Source organism: Cyphomyrmex costatus, unplaced genomic scaffold (assembly GCF_001594065.2).
Source record: "Cyphomyrmex costatus isolate MS0001 unplaced genomic scaffold, Ccosl1.0 scaffold111, whole genome shotgun sequence".
NCBI lineage: Eukaryota > Metazoa > Arthropoda > Insecta > Hymenoptera > Formicidae > Cyphomyrmex > Cyphomyrmex costatus.
The window spans coordinates 5,368-19,813 of record NW_017275075.1 but is presented as its reverse complement, the minus strand read 5'-3'; the positions used below and the strand labels follow the sequence as shown (position 1 = coordinate 19,813).

Genomic DNA, 14,446 nt, shown 5'->3' with positions numbered 1-14,446 from the left:
ACAAGTGTTATACACTTATATATTTATATATTTCTGGGCTGTAATATGATTATACATATGTAATTTCTGTGAATGTCGATATATTTTGCAAGAAATTATGTATTTAAAGTGACTGATAAGTAAACAATAATTAATAAATATGTGCGGCGATAATATATAATATATAATATATATTATGTACTCGGAGGAAGATTTGGATCGTAAGTGTTTTAATTTTAATGAAATACAAATAAATATATAATAGAGATGTGCGCACGAGCAAATCAAGATTCTTTTTCCGGAGTGGATTGACCACTCACAGTCAATTATTCTTCTCACATTCGATTGTTTAAGATATTATGAACAAGAGAACCGCATTTAGTATCTCAAAACATTACTAAAGATGGTTTAAAATAAAAACTAACTATGGATATCGGTCAGAGACTCGAAATTTTTGAATAGTTAAATGTTTAAATCATAAAGACTTAAATTCAAATATTTCGCACATCTCTAATATATAAGCAAAATCAGTTTTGTATTAAAAATAAAAAATAATTGAATGCTTTATAATGACAGTCTTTGTATAATTTTTATGAAATACGGAATGACTTGTGTAAAATTCACATATATGTAATAATTACATAAATACGTAAAACAATAGTATATAATTAAATAATACTTTCTACACAGTAAGATAATTATATTCAATTAAATTACACAGAAAAAGTGCAGATAAATATAATTAAGCTCTTTTTGCAACTGAATAAATTATCTTATATGAAAAGAATGGATTATTAATATATTACCTGAATAATTATTTTGCGTATATAGAATATAAAGTAGATCCTAATATAAACATATTAGGATCTTTAATTATATTTAAGGAAACATATAAGAAGCAATTATTATATGATGATATTTATAAGAAAATCAAGTATTTATTACGAGGATAATTTGAAAAGTCCGTGCAAAGTCAGAGAGATGATACTATTAGTGCATATCAAGATTATTTTCAGTTAGTAACATTGAAAGAACACACATGAAGTTTCAGCTAGATCGATCTATTTCTCTGCATTTGGCGTTCGTTTAAATCGAGATTTCAAAAAAATGGATGAAAGAGTATTTCGTATGGTATTGATCAAACATTACTTCACGAAAAACAAATTGCTTCAGGAGATTAAAGAGAAGCTTAATAAACATTATGATTATCTACACCTATTATACCTTATTTTAAAATTTAAGGATAATGCTTCGAAACGACTATATGGCGAGAAAAAGATTCAAATTTGAATAAGTGCTGTAATCGATTAAATATATAGGAGCTGAGAATTAAGCTATAGACCTAATATAAAGTGATGATCAATTTGCAGGACAGTATCCACCATATTGATGTATAAAAGTCGTAATTTCGCGAGAATTAGCATCTATCAATAGGAATGCAATATTTTGCCTGTTGCTGGAATTAAATGGGAAATAATCTTGACCTTTGCTATTCTTAGCAACTACTTCTAACACCAAAGTGCTCACAATCAAATCATTAGAAGTATTCTGCTTCTGTACTCTAGAAGAAATGCAGTATGACATTTTTAATATTTGTATAACTTCTCTTACACTTAATCTTAACAAATGCTATTATAATAACCTTATGAGATCCTTATAGATCTTTTTAGTGATGTCCAAATATGGCTGTATTACGTCTTCAAACTGACATAATGTTCCGCCAAGAACGAGCATTTGAAAAATTCGAAACACAAACTCATCTTTTTCATATTCCGAATATAGATTGTATTCTTCTGACTCTTCATCCAAAAGCATCTAAAAATCGTGAAAAGTTAAAAATAACATTAAGAATTTCCAATACACACAAATGCTTTTTAGTTTACTACAGCTTAAGATAATTCAAAAACGAAGTTTAGCAAATCTGATTTAATAAACAATGTAATATTTCAAGAAAAAGAAAAGAGATTACAGATGAAATATTTCAGATGAAAATGTCTTACACCACGAAGATTGTCAGATACCAAAAAGTCTTCTATTTGCAAATCATATCTTTTGCAAATCTTTCCGGAACTATACGTAATCTTGTTATCTGGGTCCTTAAGTTTATCAAAGAATGACATACTTAAGACCGAGCATGGTACTTGCTTTATCTGTACACTTGACGCTTGTATACCTAACAGTATTTTTTTTTAATTTAGATAGATTTATTTACTTAGCTATAATAATTTTCCTAAGAATAATATATATACCTTGTCTTACCCAGACAGAGCCTTGTTTGGACAATAATGCTTTAGCAACGGTGTTATCTTTAAAAAATGTCTATAAATTTTTTTAATGAATCTCACAATATAAATAATATAATATTTTATGTCATTTACATAAAATATATATGTGTATATATTTTTTAATAGATATAGCAAATTGTTTTTGTTTCTTTAATTAAAAAAATCAGGAAATACAAATCTTTAAAACAAAAAAATTACGGTATATTTTTTTACGTATTTATATATTCATATTTTTCTATATTCTTTGTCAATGTGATTTTATAGATAAAAAAATTCAAATCACTTTATAGTTAAATAATATTTAAGATCATCGCACGAATTTTGTAACATCCCGCATAATTTGGAAAAAAATATTGTCTTTGTTGACAATAAACTTACATCAGCTAAATGATATTTATAATATTGTTGAAATTCTTCGTTGAATGAAAAACTTTGGATAATAAAGTTTCCTTTTAAGCCCCTAAAAACACGATTGTTTAATGTATAACCAACTGTTCAGCATTTAGAGAGTTAACTACATGCATTGTGTGTGTGTAAAAAATGGTAACTAAAATATCAATATTACCATTTACACAGATATTCTTCCGTATTTTTATCATTAATCCCGACGAAGGTTTTCTCATTCAACGGCACAAACGTGAATTTCGGCTCAATCTCCATTTTTACACATCTACGATCTCCATGGAGATAACACGGGAGTTTTCTAATTCATCGATTGATTAATGCGCAATGCTCCATAAAAAGCTGCATTTATGCATAATACGATCTGATTAGTCGATGAATTAAAAATACTTATATTTAAATAAATTTATTCAGGCCAGATATGTATATGCATATATATATACCATAGTCCATAGATATATATGTATTTAATTAAAAACATGTAGAATGCTGTTAATATGACCGCATCATCTTTCGTAAATAGATAGAACAAACTAAACTGAGCCGAAGAAACTTTTTGTATTATTTTGCAATTTTTGCAATATATAATTAACAAAATATTAACAAAAGCGTTACGACCTTTGATGCCCAGCACAAGAATTGCTAATTTTTATTTCTAAAAATCGGTAACTAATAACATAACTATAGTTACTGTTTCTATTCGGTGACGAAAAACTGTAACTTTGTCATTTGTAAAAAAAGTTAACTTTCTATTCCATGATTAAAAGATTTGACTTATTTGTAAAATATTTTTATTTGTTTCAAATCTCTCTATTAATTTAATAATTGTAATGTTAATAAATGTACATGAATTTATGTCTTCATTTAAAATAGAAACAAACGTCTAGAATGTGCTCCAGTTTGTCTCCTAGTATCAATTGAATAATTGTCTAGTAAAACTTATACTATATATATATTATAAAGCTTGGCTTAATTAAACTTCATTGGTATCATATATTAAAATTTTAAAACCATGTATTCTTTTATAAATAACTTTTAACAATTTCAAATAAGTTTTATCCTGTTATTATTTTCTAATAACGGACAAGCCCAGAATAAATTATTTAAATCTTATAATTCATAACTACAGAAAAAGTCGGCGAATATATACACGTATTGTCGTCTGGCCTTCCCGTCTTCCCACTGCGATTGCTAAGCACGGAGTGGGGAATTGCTTGGTAAATATGGTGCCAGCCATGTGTTGCACTCGGCCTCGGTTAACCTGACTTCATTTGTTACTTTATAACAAGCTTTATTTATTATAACGTGCCTTGAGGTGCGTGCTGCTAAGATATTGTGTTCATTTCGACCAAATGGGAGATAAATATTATAGTGCTCGGGAATATACCGACATGATTATCATATACGGTGAAGTCGGAGAAGACGCTGTTGAAGCTGCCCGTGTATACGCAGAACGATTTCCTGGACGCAGGATATTTCCCGATGCAAACGTCATTTTGAATTGTATTCGACGTGCACGGGAAACAGGATGCGTGTTGCAGAACTGAAATTGAAAAGTAGCATGCTGGTACATTTTCAATCTTGAATACAGTCCTAAACCGAAACTGGAATAGTATCACAAATTAACTTGACAAGTAATTTAATATTTTTAGAAAACTGTTCTAAGATTTGATACTTGTCAGCATCAAATTATCAACAATTATTATTAATTTATATGTGATTGATTTTTATTGTTCTGATATCTATATTTATTATTTATTTGTTTGATATTATTGAATTATTTATTGATTTATTCTTGCATTTTATACGAATTTAATTATTGTACATTGGTTTTTTGTTTAGTTTGTCGGTTATTATAACGAAATATATAAACGAAAATATGTTCAATAATTATTTTACTTATATTGTGTATATAATTCAGAATAGTCCCTTATACTGTATCTTCTATGATTGCTCAATTTGAGATTTTTTTAAATACTTTTCATTGCATAATTTTCCTTATAATCGTTTGTTTTAGATATGTTTATATGATTGTTTAAATTAAATTGTTCGTTAAATTACTTGGCTCGTTACCCTCTGTATATTTATACTATTTTATACATATAGAGAGCCTTATAATTACTTTTATTTTAACATTTATTTTATCAGTTCTATTTAGAATTATAATTTTTGCATGAAATTTTATATCAACTATGTGTTAATTTATTATTTTATTTTACAAAATAGAGTGAACGAATTATAAATTTTAGGTACATGGAACTGCCTGATATTGTTGGTTTAAATCTGTAAGACAAATCCTAGCATTTTGTTCTCTACAGTGATAATCCAATAAATAGATGATGCAATAATACCAAGATCATTGAACAGGCTTATGATTATTAAGGACTAATATGATTATTAAGAACTATTAATGAAGAAAGTATCTAACCGATGATTTCGGTGGCACTGCAAAGTGCAGTGAATATACCAATGAAGTTTATAAGAAAGTTGCCGTGAAAGTCAAATAAAAGGCAGACAATTTTGTTGATTGAAATTTGAGCTGCAAAATACTGATAGAATTCGTGCGTCCACAATCATAGATTTCCGCTATTATCTACCATTTGTTTGTATCGCATGTTATATCGCATATAGCTTAATGTATATGTTTCTACACAATTAGAAGTCTATTATTGGAATAGACAGAATGGAAGTTGTTAAGTATTGTTTTAGTCGCTCACGCATATGCATAGATTTTCTTCCTTTCTAGATGTACTATTTTGATTAATTTATGTAATTCGACTTGATTTCAAAATTTATTAAATTATTTATGTGCTGGAATGGCATTTAATTTTATTTCGTTCAATATTAAACGTATAATACGAGCACCATTGTTTCTATTGACTTCGTTAACCATGTATATTTCTGTAAATAACTAATGTGATATATCGTTTATAATTATTCAAAGAAAAATTTTTACACAGACTAAAAATTAACTATGTATTTTGAATAATAGGAATTAATGTTGTATCATAGTTTCAAATAAAATTGTATAAAATTGTTATGTGAGACGTATATCTTATAGTTAAGACGTTAAGTGTATGGTTTACGCACAATAGGAGAAATATTAGGAACAGATATTAAATATAAGAATTTTAACTTGTCAGAAAGCGCACATTCCACATTCCACTGTTCTGATAGATTAAAATTCTTATATTTAATATCTGTTCCTAATATTTCTCCTATTGTGCGCAGCCCTAAGAATAGTTAAAGAATAAAAATTTACGAAATTAAGAGGATGTTGACTCTTCTTATTTCAAGCGCGTACGCGCTTTTTGTGTTACCGACTCAACGTCGATAAGTCAAGATACTACTATGATCCAGGAATTAAAATGCTCCGCACTGTACATTAACTTAAATATTTAAATCGTGGAGAAGAAATTCTTATTCTCTGCGAAACTATTACGAAGAAATTAGACAGGAACGAAAACGTCAAAAAAAATACCTAAAACTAAACATTCTTAATTTATCGCATTAGAATTTTGAGAACTTGAAAATTATTTTTAAACGTTCTTTTTCAATTATATATCGATTGTAAAAAGACATACTATATTTTTATACGTATAATAAATATTATCGACAGATATTGATTATTATTTTTATTTTCCCACCTGTGAGACAGCGAGGGCGTCACAAACGCTATCCCACATTGCAGGTTGCAGGCCCACTTCTTATCTTGCGAGAACGACACCAAATGACACGCACACATAGTTCAACATAGTTGAGAATTGGGATTGGGACATATGTTCTGAATATTCGTTCCTCTTGTAGAAATGTTTGACATACGAGTGAGATTTTAACAACGGCTTCGATTTTATCCTTTTCTTCCTTACTAATTATTATTATCAATAAATGTTTCTTTTATACAGCAATGTGACTCGAGTGGACAATAAATAAGGATAGCGAAAGTATCATGGCACCTAACCAACGTCAACGACAGCTCGTTTTGTCAAAGAAAGAATTGAAAAAGATTAATGGAAGAAGATTCTCAAAGTACATATAATATTCTCTTTGTTCTTCAGATTTTGTGAATTGTTATACGAAATGCTTATCAACTGGGACCGAATAATCTTATCTGTCAATTGCTCATTGTTGAAACAGGAATAAATGTACAAACAGCTATAAATGTAGCCTCGTTATAGTTTAATCATATATTTATATATATATATATATTTTTTTTTTATATTAATAACTTAAATACATGAGACATATAAATCTTGAAAGAGAAGTAAGAAGCTTATATTTTGTAGCATATTAAAACTGCAAAAACGTATGCAACAATGCATTCTCTGTTATATGTCTCAACTACATATTTTACATTAATTATTTAATTATCTAATATTTCTATGACTCAATATACATGAAATATTTAAATTAAAAAAAAAAAAAGAAAATCTTCCATTATTTTTAACTTGTCTTCTGCTGTATTTTTAATTGATCATTATAAATAACGATTATATCTCATTTTGCTAAAAAAAAAGTACGCATTTTTATTATTATTTGTTTCTAATTTTTCTATTATTTTCTAATTGTACCATGCAAACTTTATAAAAAATAATGTCCTAACCTTTGCAATATTTAATATCTAAAAAAATATGAATATGTATGGTAAAAAGAAAACAAATAATTAAATTCAAATAATAAAGGGCAAAGAGTCAATAATATAACAAAACTAAAACTTTCATTTAAATATAATGTAGCTACAATTCGACAACCGTTTTGACTTCAGGTCATATTTTCAATGTTTCAATTTCAATGTTACAATTTAATATAGATACAGATATTAGTACTACAAAATTTAACAGTGTATCTGTTTGTGTTCTTCTTTAAATACAAATAATTAAATTATGTTTTAGGCCAGAAGAATCTTCCGACGTGGGACTTGTCTATCCCAATTATGATACAGCTTTTAAATTGCTATTGTCAGCAAGATTTTGCTCAGCTGTATGGTGTCACATAACAGACTGTGATGAAACATATAATTACTGGGAACCAGTGAGTTTATAATATAGCTCAATTCAACATTACACAAACTTAAAAATACTATACTTTGAAATGTTTATTCTTTGTTGCATCTAATTTAAAAAACGAAATGTTAAAAGTAGAGTCATTCCTTTCATGAAAACAAATTATTCTTAGAATATCTTCAATAAAATGTGAACGATATACTAGTAAAATATTGCAGTGCATTAGTATCAACTATGTGTGCATTATATTTGTATTCTGCCAATAGAACTTTCTAATATAATTCAACAGAAATCGAAAAGAACTTGCCATTTTGTAACTATTTAAGTAATATTATTTAATTTGAATAAAGGAATGATGATGGCAATGAGAGCTAACACAATTGATCGTATGTAATACAACACACACACAAAATTAATAATTACAAGCATTTTGACTCTAAATTTTGCTCTCATCTGCATTATTATTCTTTTATTTAATCTTTGGAGCCTTTTTTAATATTAATTATTGAATTGTAATGTGTGATTTTATTTGAATAGTTGTGCAATAGCAGATTCTGTTACATTTATGTTGATATTCTGTCAAAAAAATTTGTATCAAATTTTACAAAATCTTTTCGATAGAATTAGTTATTTCGCAATGTAAATTTCTCGCAACAAATTTCTCTCATTCTTTGATATTCGATTTTTAATGGATATAATATACTTTCACACAATGTGCATTTTGTCATATCTGCATTGTCTTGTCTTAGAGTCATTTCTTGCTATATGGAACAGGCCAGCAAACGTGGGAGTACAGTCCTGAATATGCCTTACGTTCGTATATGTACTTATTAATTCACATGGTACCAGCAAAAGTTTATCATTATCTATTGGAACCAAATCCCACACTAGTTTTCTATTTTACGCGATGCTTCCTATCTGTGGGTTGTACATTATCTGAATTATACTTTTACAAGTACGTTTTATTCTTGAAATTAACACTTATATATATCATGTAAGCAAGAATTGACATGTTACTTTTATAGCATGTAACTTTGTTTTTTAGGAGTGTCTATCGCGAATTTGGGATCCATGTGGCAAGACTTACATTAGTATTCCTCATTCTCAGCTCTGGAATGTATATCTCCAGTGCTGCGTTTTTACCATCGTCTTTTTCAATGTAGGTACAATTACAAAATGAGAAATATATTAATTATTTTTAATACATAATTTATTTATACATTATATATCAATATTTATCACAGGTATCTGAGTACTGTTGCTACTGCAGCTTGGTACGCTCGCCAGTATGAATTGGCTATTTTTGCTACCGCTATCTCTTCGTTACTTGGATGGCCATTTGCTGCGCTGCTTGGGTAATTTTTATACCGATATACATAAACAATCTTGACTTAATATGTTACAACAGAGAAACTCATTTTCCTTGCTTTTTAGGCTTCCCATCGCCGTTGAAATGTTAATACACAAACGAGATTGGATCAAATTCATAAAATGGGTCATTATATCTGCCGTTGTAATTGTGATACCAATAGTGTGGGTGGATTCCTTGTACTTCGGCAAACTTGTCATCGCGCCATTAAATATCATATTATATAATATTTTCACCAACCATGGACCTAATCTTTATGGCACTGAGCCATTCAGTTATTACATCATTAATGGATTCCTGAATTTCAATTTTATCTTTATCGGTGCATTGCTCGCACCCTTAGGCTTGGTAAAATTTTTGATAGTTTATACTTGATCTATACAAAATGTCTCAGATATCGCACACTTTCTGTAAACTACAGATTCTTCAACAAAGTTTAAATAATTCTCTTCTAACTTGAAAGTTCGATCAGATACTGTATTTCTTTATTATTAATATTACGGTTAAAATTTTCTCGAAATTGACATAAAATAGGTAAAATATACATATTTTCTAAAAACTATATATAACTATATTTTTAAAGTGATTTAATTTTCAATATAAATAATTATATTGAATCAGCTGAAAGTGCACGATAATTGCAATATCTCGTACAACACATGATTTATTTCAGTATTTTAACTATATTTATAGTTTTTAGTATGGCTGATTGTGCCAACGCGTCCAAGAGATCGTTCATGTCTTTCTTACTGGTATTCATTGGCTCCTTTATATTTATGGATTCTTGTATTCTTTGTTCAGCCGCACAAAGTACGTATAAAGTAACAATTGGTAATAATATCAACGTCCTAGTTAACACCGAGCACTTAATGAGTGTATTAACTCTATTAACTTTCTATTAAATTATATTAATTTCGACAATAGATTTAAAGAATGATGTACTAATCTGGTACAACATGCATCTAGTCTAGATGATTAATTAAATAGCCATATACATTTACACGCATCGTTGAAATTAAGATAATTTAATAGAAAGTTACTGGTTAGTACGCGTATTAAGTGCTCAATGTAATCAAGGTCATTAAGAGAAAAATGAATGCATTTGAACTTCTGCATATACAAGGAATGTTGAAAAATTTATATTTTGCACAATATTTAGATTGTTCAAATGTGTTACATTGATATGTAACAAATTAATAATATAAAAAACGAAATTGACAAAATTAATGTGCCAACAGGAGGAACGGTTCTTGTTTCCAGTATATCCTATGATTTGTTTAGCAGGCGCTATAGCGGTGGATATTGTACAGAAGCTGTACTTTTATGTTAGAACGAAACTCAATCCATCGCATATCAGTTGCCACTATTTGCAATATACTGTACACATAACTGTTCTAGCAATACTAACATGTGGTCTCTTGGGATTATCAAGATCATTGGCGATATATAAAGGTTATTATTATATGAAAAGCAATTTTATTTAAAAAAAAAAAAAATAATAGAGTTTAATAAAATTTATTATTATGCATATTAGGATATTATGCTCCCATGGAAATTATGACTGAAGTCAACAAACTGGAAACAGAAGGTAACATACCTAGAGACGTTAATATAAATTTCTGTATTGGAAAAGAATGGCATCGCTTCCCTAGCAGTTTTTTCTTTCTATATATATATATATATATATATACATGAAATTTTATTGTTAAGGGAGAGAAATATATTGAAGAACACATCTCTACTGCTAATGCAAATACAATATAACGATATATTTCTTTAATTTAATGTCATTATTTTTAAAATTATTTTCAGTTGGAAATTACAATACTTGAGATCTGAATTTAAAGGACAGTTACCTCAACCCTTCTTAGATCATGAAAATGCAACAAGTGTAATTCAAGCACATTTTAACGATATGAATAAAGAAGAACCATCGCGTTATGTACGTACCTACCTTGTACGCAAATAACACAATATTATCTATTACTCGAATTGTGTTACTACACTTTAAATTCTGTTACTACACTATAAATATATTATCAAATCTCTGCTTTTTACTTTCAGTTTAATTTAGAGAAGTGCCATTTTCTGTTAGATCTGGATACAGAAACTGAAACAGTTTTAGAACCAAATTACTCTCGCCTAAGTAATCAGTTTATTATTGTGAAATCTTCTAAATTCTTAGATGCATCAAAGTAAGTTCAAAACTTTCATTCACATATGTATATGTATAATATGTTAACTACATTAATAAAAATTATATTTATGTCTCTGATAATTCAATTATCATTTATGTTACAGATCACATCCATTCTTCAGAGCTTTTTACATTCCATTTGTATCTTATAAGTTTTGTAAATATGGTTCATATAATTTATTACAAAATAAGTTTAACTCCATGCTTTTATCATCCAAGCAAAGACATTCCCAGTTTTCTTAAGTAAAGAGAACAAAATTTGAGAACTGAAAAAATTAATACTATTGATACAAGAAAAATTAAATTTATTTTATAGAGCATTTTTAATATTGTATCCGATATTCTAACTACGTTGAAAGTAATAGTATGTATGTATATATGTATATATAAATGTATATATTTAAAAACTTCAAGAATCTAAAAACTGGGCATCAGATAATGACAAAAGTCGCTTTAATCTTAATATACAAAGTGTATCAAGTCCCACTTAGACCCTATATCTTGGAAACGGCTTTAAATATGGAAAAATGTTCTAGATAAAAATTGTGAACATTAAGGAAAACATGATGAAAATATGGATTTGACTTATGTAACCGATATTTTTTTAATGGAACCTCTCATTTTTTATTACATATTCTTGTAGCTAATCTTAAGAGCTTTTCAAAACACTAATATACATATATAATAAAATATTTTTTCATTAATTACTTTTCCAGTTATGAGGATTGAAAGTTACAGTGTACTGCTGACATTAGTATTAAGCAAGGTATACCGAGTAGAGATTGCTCGGTCGGATTTAGTCCATATTTTCATCGTATGTTTCCTAATGTCCTAAAACTTTTGTTTAAAATATTTTTCTATATTATAAGCCGTTTCTGAGATATAGACCTTAGATGAGACTTTATAAACACCCTGCGTGTATAAATATTCTGTATATAAAAATCTATATTGAAAAATTGTGTTAAAATAGTTTGATAATATTATCAGTTTTTGAACATGGCCGGAGACACTACCGCGTCTCCTGATTATTAAAATACTGGATCTTTTAAAATATTTTTTTACAATTTATTTTGAAATAGTATTTCGACAAAATAATAACTATATATAGTTAGTGGCATATTTGCAAACCTAAATGAATAAAGAAATTGTTCAATATAATTGATAAAAATATATTTCAGCTATATTATGTTTAAAATATTCAGAAATATAATTATGTATAAAAGAATCAAATTAACCTCTACATATGCTTACTAATGGCGAATTCGATTGGATTACACCAGTGCAGTGTGATTGCACCAGTTCATCTTTTTTCCTTTTCCCTTCTCCTGGAAAGAAAAGAAAGATGAAATCAGGTGCACTCAGTGTGCACTAGTGCATCCAATCGAATTCGCCATAAAATACATAATTTCCAAATTATTGTAATCCTTTCTGTAACGTGAAATATTTAGTATGGAAAAATTCTAAGTAAAAAGAATCAAACGTTTTTTGAAAGTACAAAATATTTATTTCTCAAAATTGAATTTAATTTTTGACAAAAATATTTAGAAGAAATTTTATTTTAACTGAATTGTCATGTCATGGTAAACTATCTTAGTGCAACTATAGCAAATTTTCATCAATTAGTTAATCAATACTTCTACAATTTCTCTAACGGAGTAGAATTTCCGTAAACGTGTAATTAGTGAATATGTAAATATATGAGTTTGTTCTATTTCATCTCTATAGATTATGTTCATGATATCATCTATTCTCTTTCCAGGTGGTAACTCCACACTACCATTAGGCCAAATTGTCATATTCTTTTGAACACTGAATAACAAATTTAGAAGTAAATACCATCGTTCTGACCGTATCCCATATTCCTCCATCAAATGAACAAATTTATCTCTAGTAATAGTCGTCATTGCGTTCATAACAAATTTTTTTTCTCTTTTTGCTTCCAATGTCAAAGCTTCTTGCCAAGCTTCAGGAGACAACACATATTCATTTCCTTTGCTAAGAAGTGAGTCATATATCTGGACAATTTGCTTAGTTCTAAAATTTCTTACTTCAGTAAATGCATATTTTCTTATATACACATCAAAACAAGTCATTAGAGCAACAGCTATTTTTTGAGATTTTTCTTCTTCTGTTTCATTTTTGAAAAGAGTTGCCAAACAAGTCGGGAGATTTTTCAAAAGATATATGTAATGTGATTGATGTGACCTGTCTTCTTCCATTATGCAACAAAATCTCTATAACTAGTTCTCTATCATGTGTGAGATGTGTCTTTTCTAGTTATAGGAATTTCCTTCAGATTGTAATAGATTGTATGTATGTATATATACACCTGCAATGATATTATCAAACAATTGCATTACAGTTCTTCCGTTATAATCTTAACTATAACTTGTATTGTTATTCTAATTCAAACAGCTCAATGGAATATATGTTACATCATTATTTATAGATCTTTATGGATAACTTCAATCAAATTTCTATTAATTCATACAATTAATATTAAATGTATACTTTTTTATCAACATTTTAATATAGAACTATTAATATTTTGTCTCAACACTTATAAAAAATTAGATTAACTTAATAAGTTAAAAGTATAGGGGTAACAAAATTGTATAACTAAAAATTTAATATTGATTTACAGTATTTGTCAATAGTAGTTGTTTGTATGAACATTTATCTCGATTATGTTAATTTAAGTAGATCAAAATAAGTTTTGTAAACTCACGTCTTTTCATTCACCTAAGTTAGAGTAAAGAATAGGGAGCAATAGGGAGAAGAAGAATGGAAGTGAATGCAGAGAGAAGCCTGAGAGCGGCCATGTCCGGGATTTAGCTGTTACTTTATTTTGAAACGCCACTTATGTCCACAAAACGTGGACGTTGAACTATGTAGCCAATGTCCAAGATCATGTCGGTAATGTCCAAGATTTTTGGTTCGAATCTTCCCTATGTCCATGATTTAAAAAAAATGCCTCTGAGGTAGAAAAATTGGAACGAAAAGGGTCAAGTGACCAGTAGTGGGGATATTCAAATCTATACGCGCATAACAATATGAATATAACTGGTTATAATAGTAAGTTCCTGAGCGATGTGTTAACTAATGTTATTAACATTATTTAAGTTTGCATTATTTAAGATAGAGAAATATACCGTTTCTCAATCTAAAATAATGCATTCTTAAATAATGTTAATAACATTAGTTAACACAA

At 28.1% G+C, this 14,446-nt stretch overlaps 3 protein-coding genes across 3 annotated transcripts; 1 reads left to right on the top strand and 2 right to left on the bottom strand.

The window, feature by feature from the left end:
• Positions 1 to 1,307: 1,307 nt before the first annotated feature.
• Positions 1,308 to 2,924, bottom strand: LOC108776359 (uncharacterized protein C11orf70 homolog). The gene is made up of 6 exons (XM_018542960.1): positions 2,830 to 2,924; positions 2,643 to 2,724; positions 2,229 to 2,298; positions 1,980 to 2,152; positions 1,622 to 1,794; positions 1,308 to 1,540 (listed from the first exon to the last, which is right to left on the bottom strand). The coding sequence occupies exons 1-6, from the start codon at positions 2,922 to 2,924 to the stop codon at positions 1,339 to 1,341; spliced, it is 795 nt and encodes a 264-aa protein (XP_018398462.1). The 3' UTR covers positions 1,308 to 1,338.
• A 3,383-nt stretch (positions 2,925 to 6,307) lies between these two features.
• Alg9 (alpha-1,2-mannosyltransferase Alg9) lies at positions 6,308 to 11,478 on the top strand. The gene is made up of 13 exons (XM_018542731.1): positions 6,308 to 6,490; positions 6,572 to 6,695; positions 7,559 to 7,697; positions 8,419 to 8,624; positions 8,715 to 8,828; positions 8,914 to 9,024; positions 9,104 to 9,386; positions 9,732 to 9,848; positions 10,277 to 10,490; positions 10,573 to 10,703; positions 10,840 to 10,980; positions 11,103 to 11,233; positions 11,340 to 11,478. Exons 2-13 carry the CDS (start codon positions 6,616 to 6,618, stop codon positions 11,476 to 11,478), a joined length of 1,806 nt encoding a protein of 601 aa, XP_018398233.1. The 5' UTR covers positions 6,308 to 6,490; positions 6,572 to 6,615.
• A 1,376-nt stretch (positions 11,479 to 12,854) lies between these two features.
• LOC108776185 (uncharacterized) lies at positions 12,855 to 14,037 on the bottom strand. The gene is made up of 2 exons (XM_018542719.1): positions 13,964 to 14,037; positions 12,855 to 13,564 (listed from the first exon to the last, which is right to left on the bottom strand). The coding sequence occupies exon 2, from the start codon at positions 13,452 to 13,454 to the stop codon at positions 12,855 to 12,857; it is 600 nt and encodes a 199-aa protein (XP_018398221.1). The 5' UTR covers positions 13,455 to 13,564; positions 13,964 to 14,037.
• Between the last annotated feature and the right edge of the window lie 409 nt (positions 14,038 to 14,446).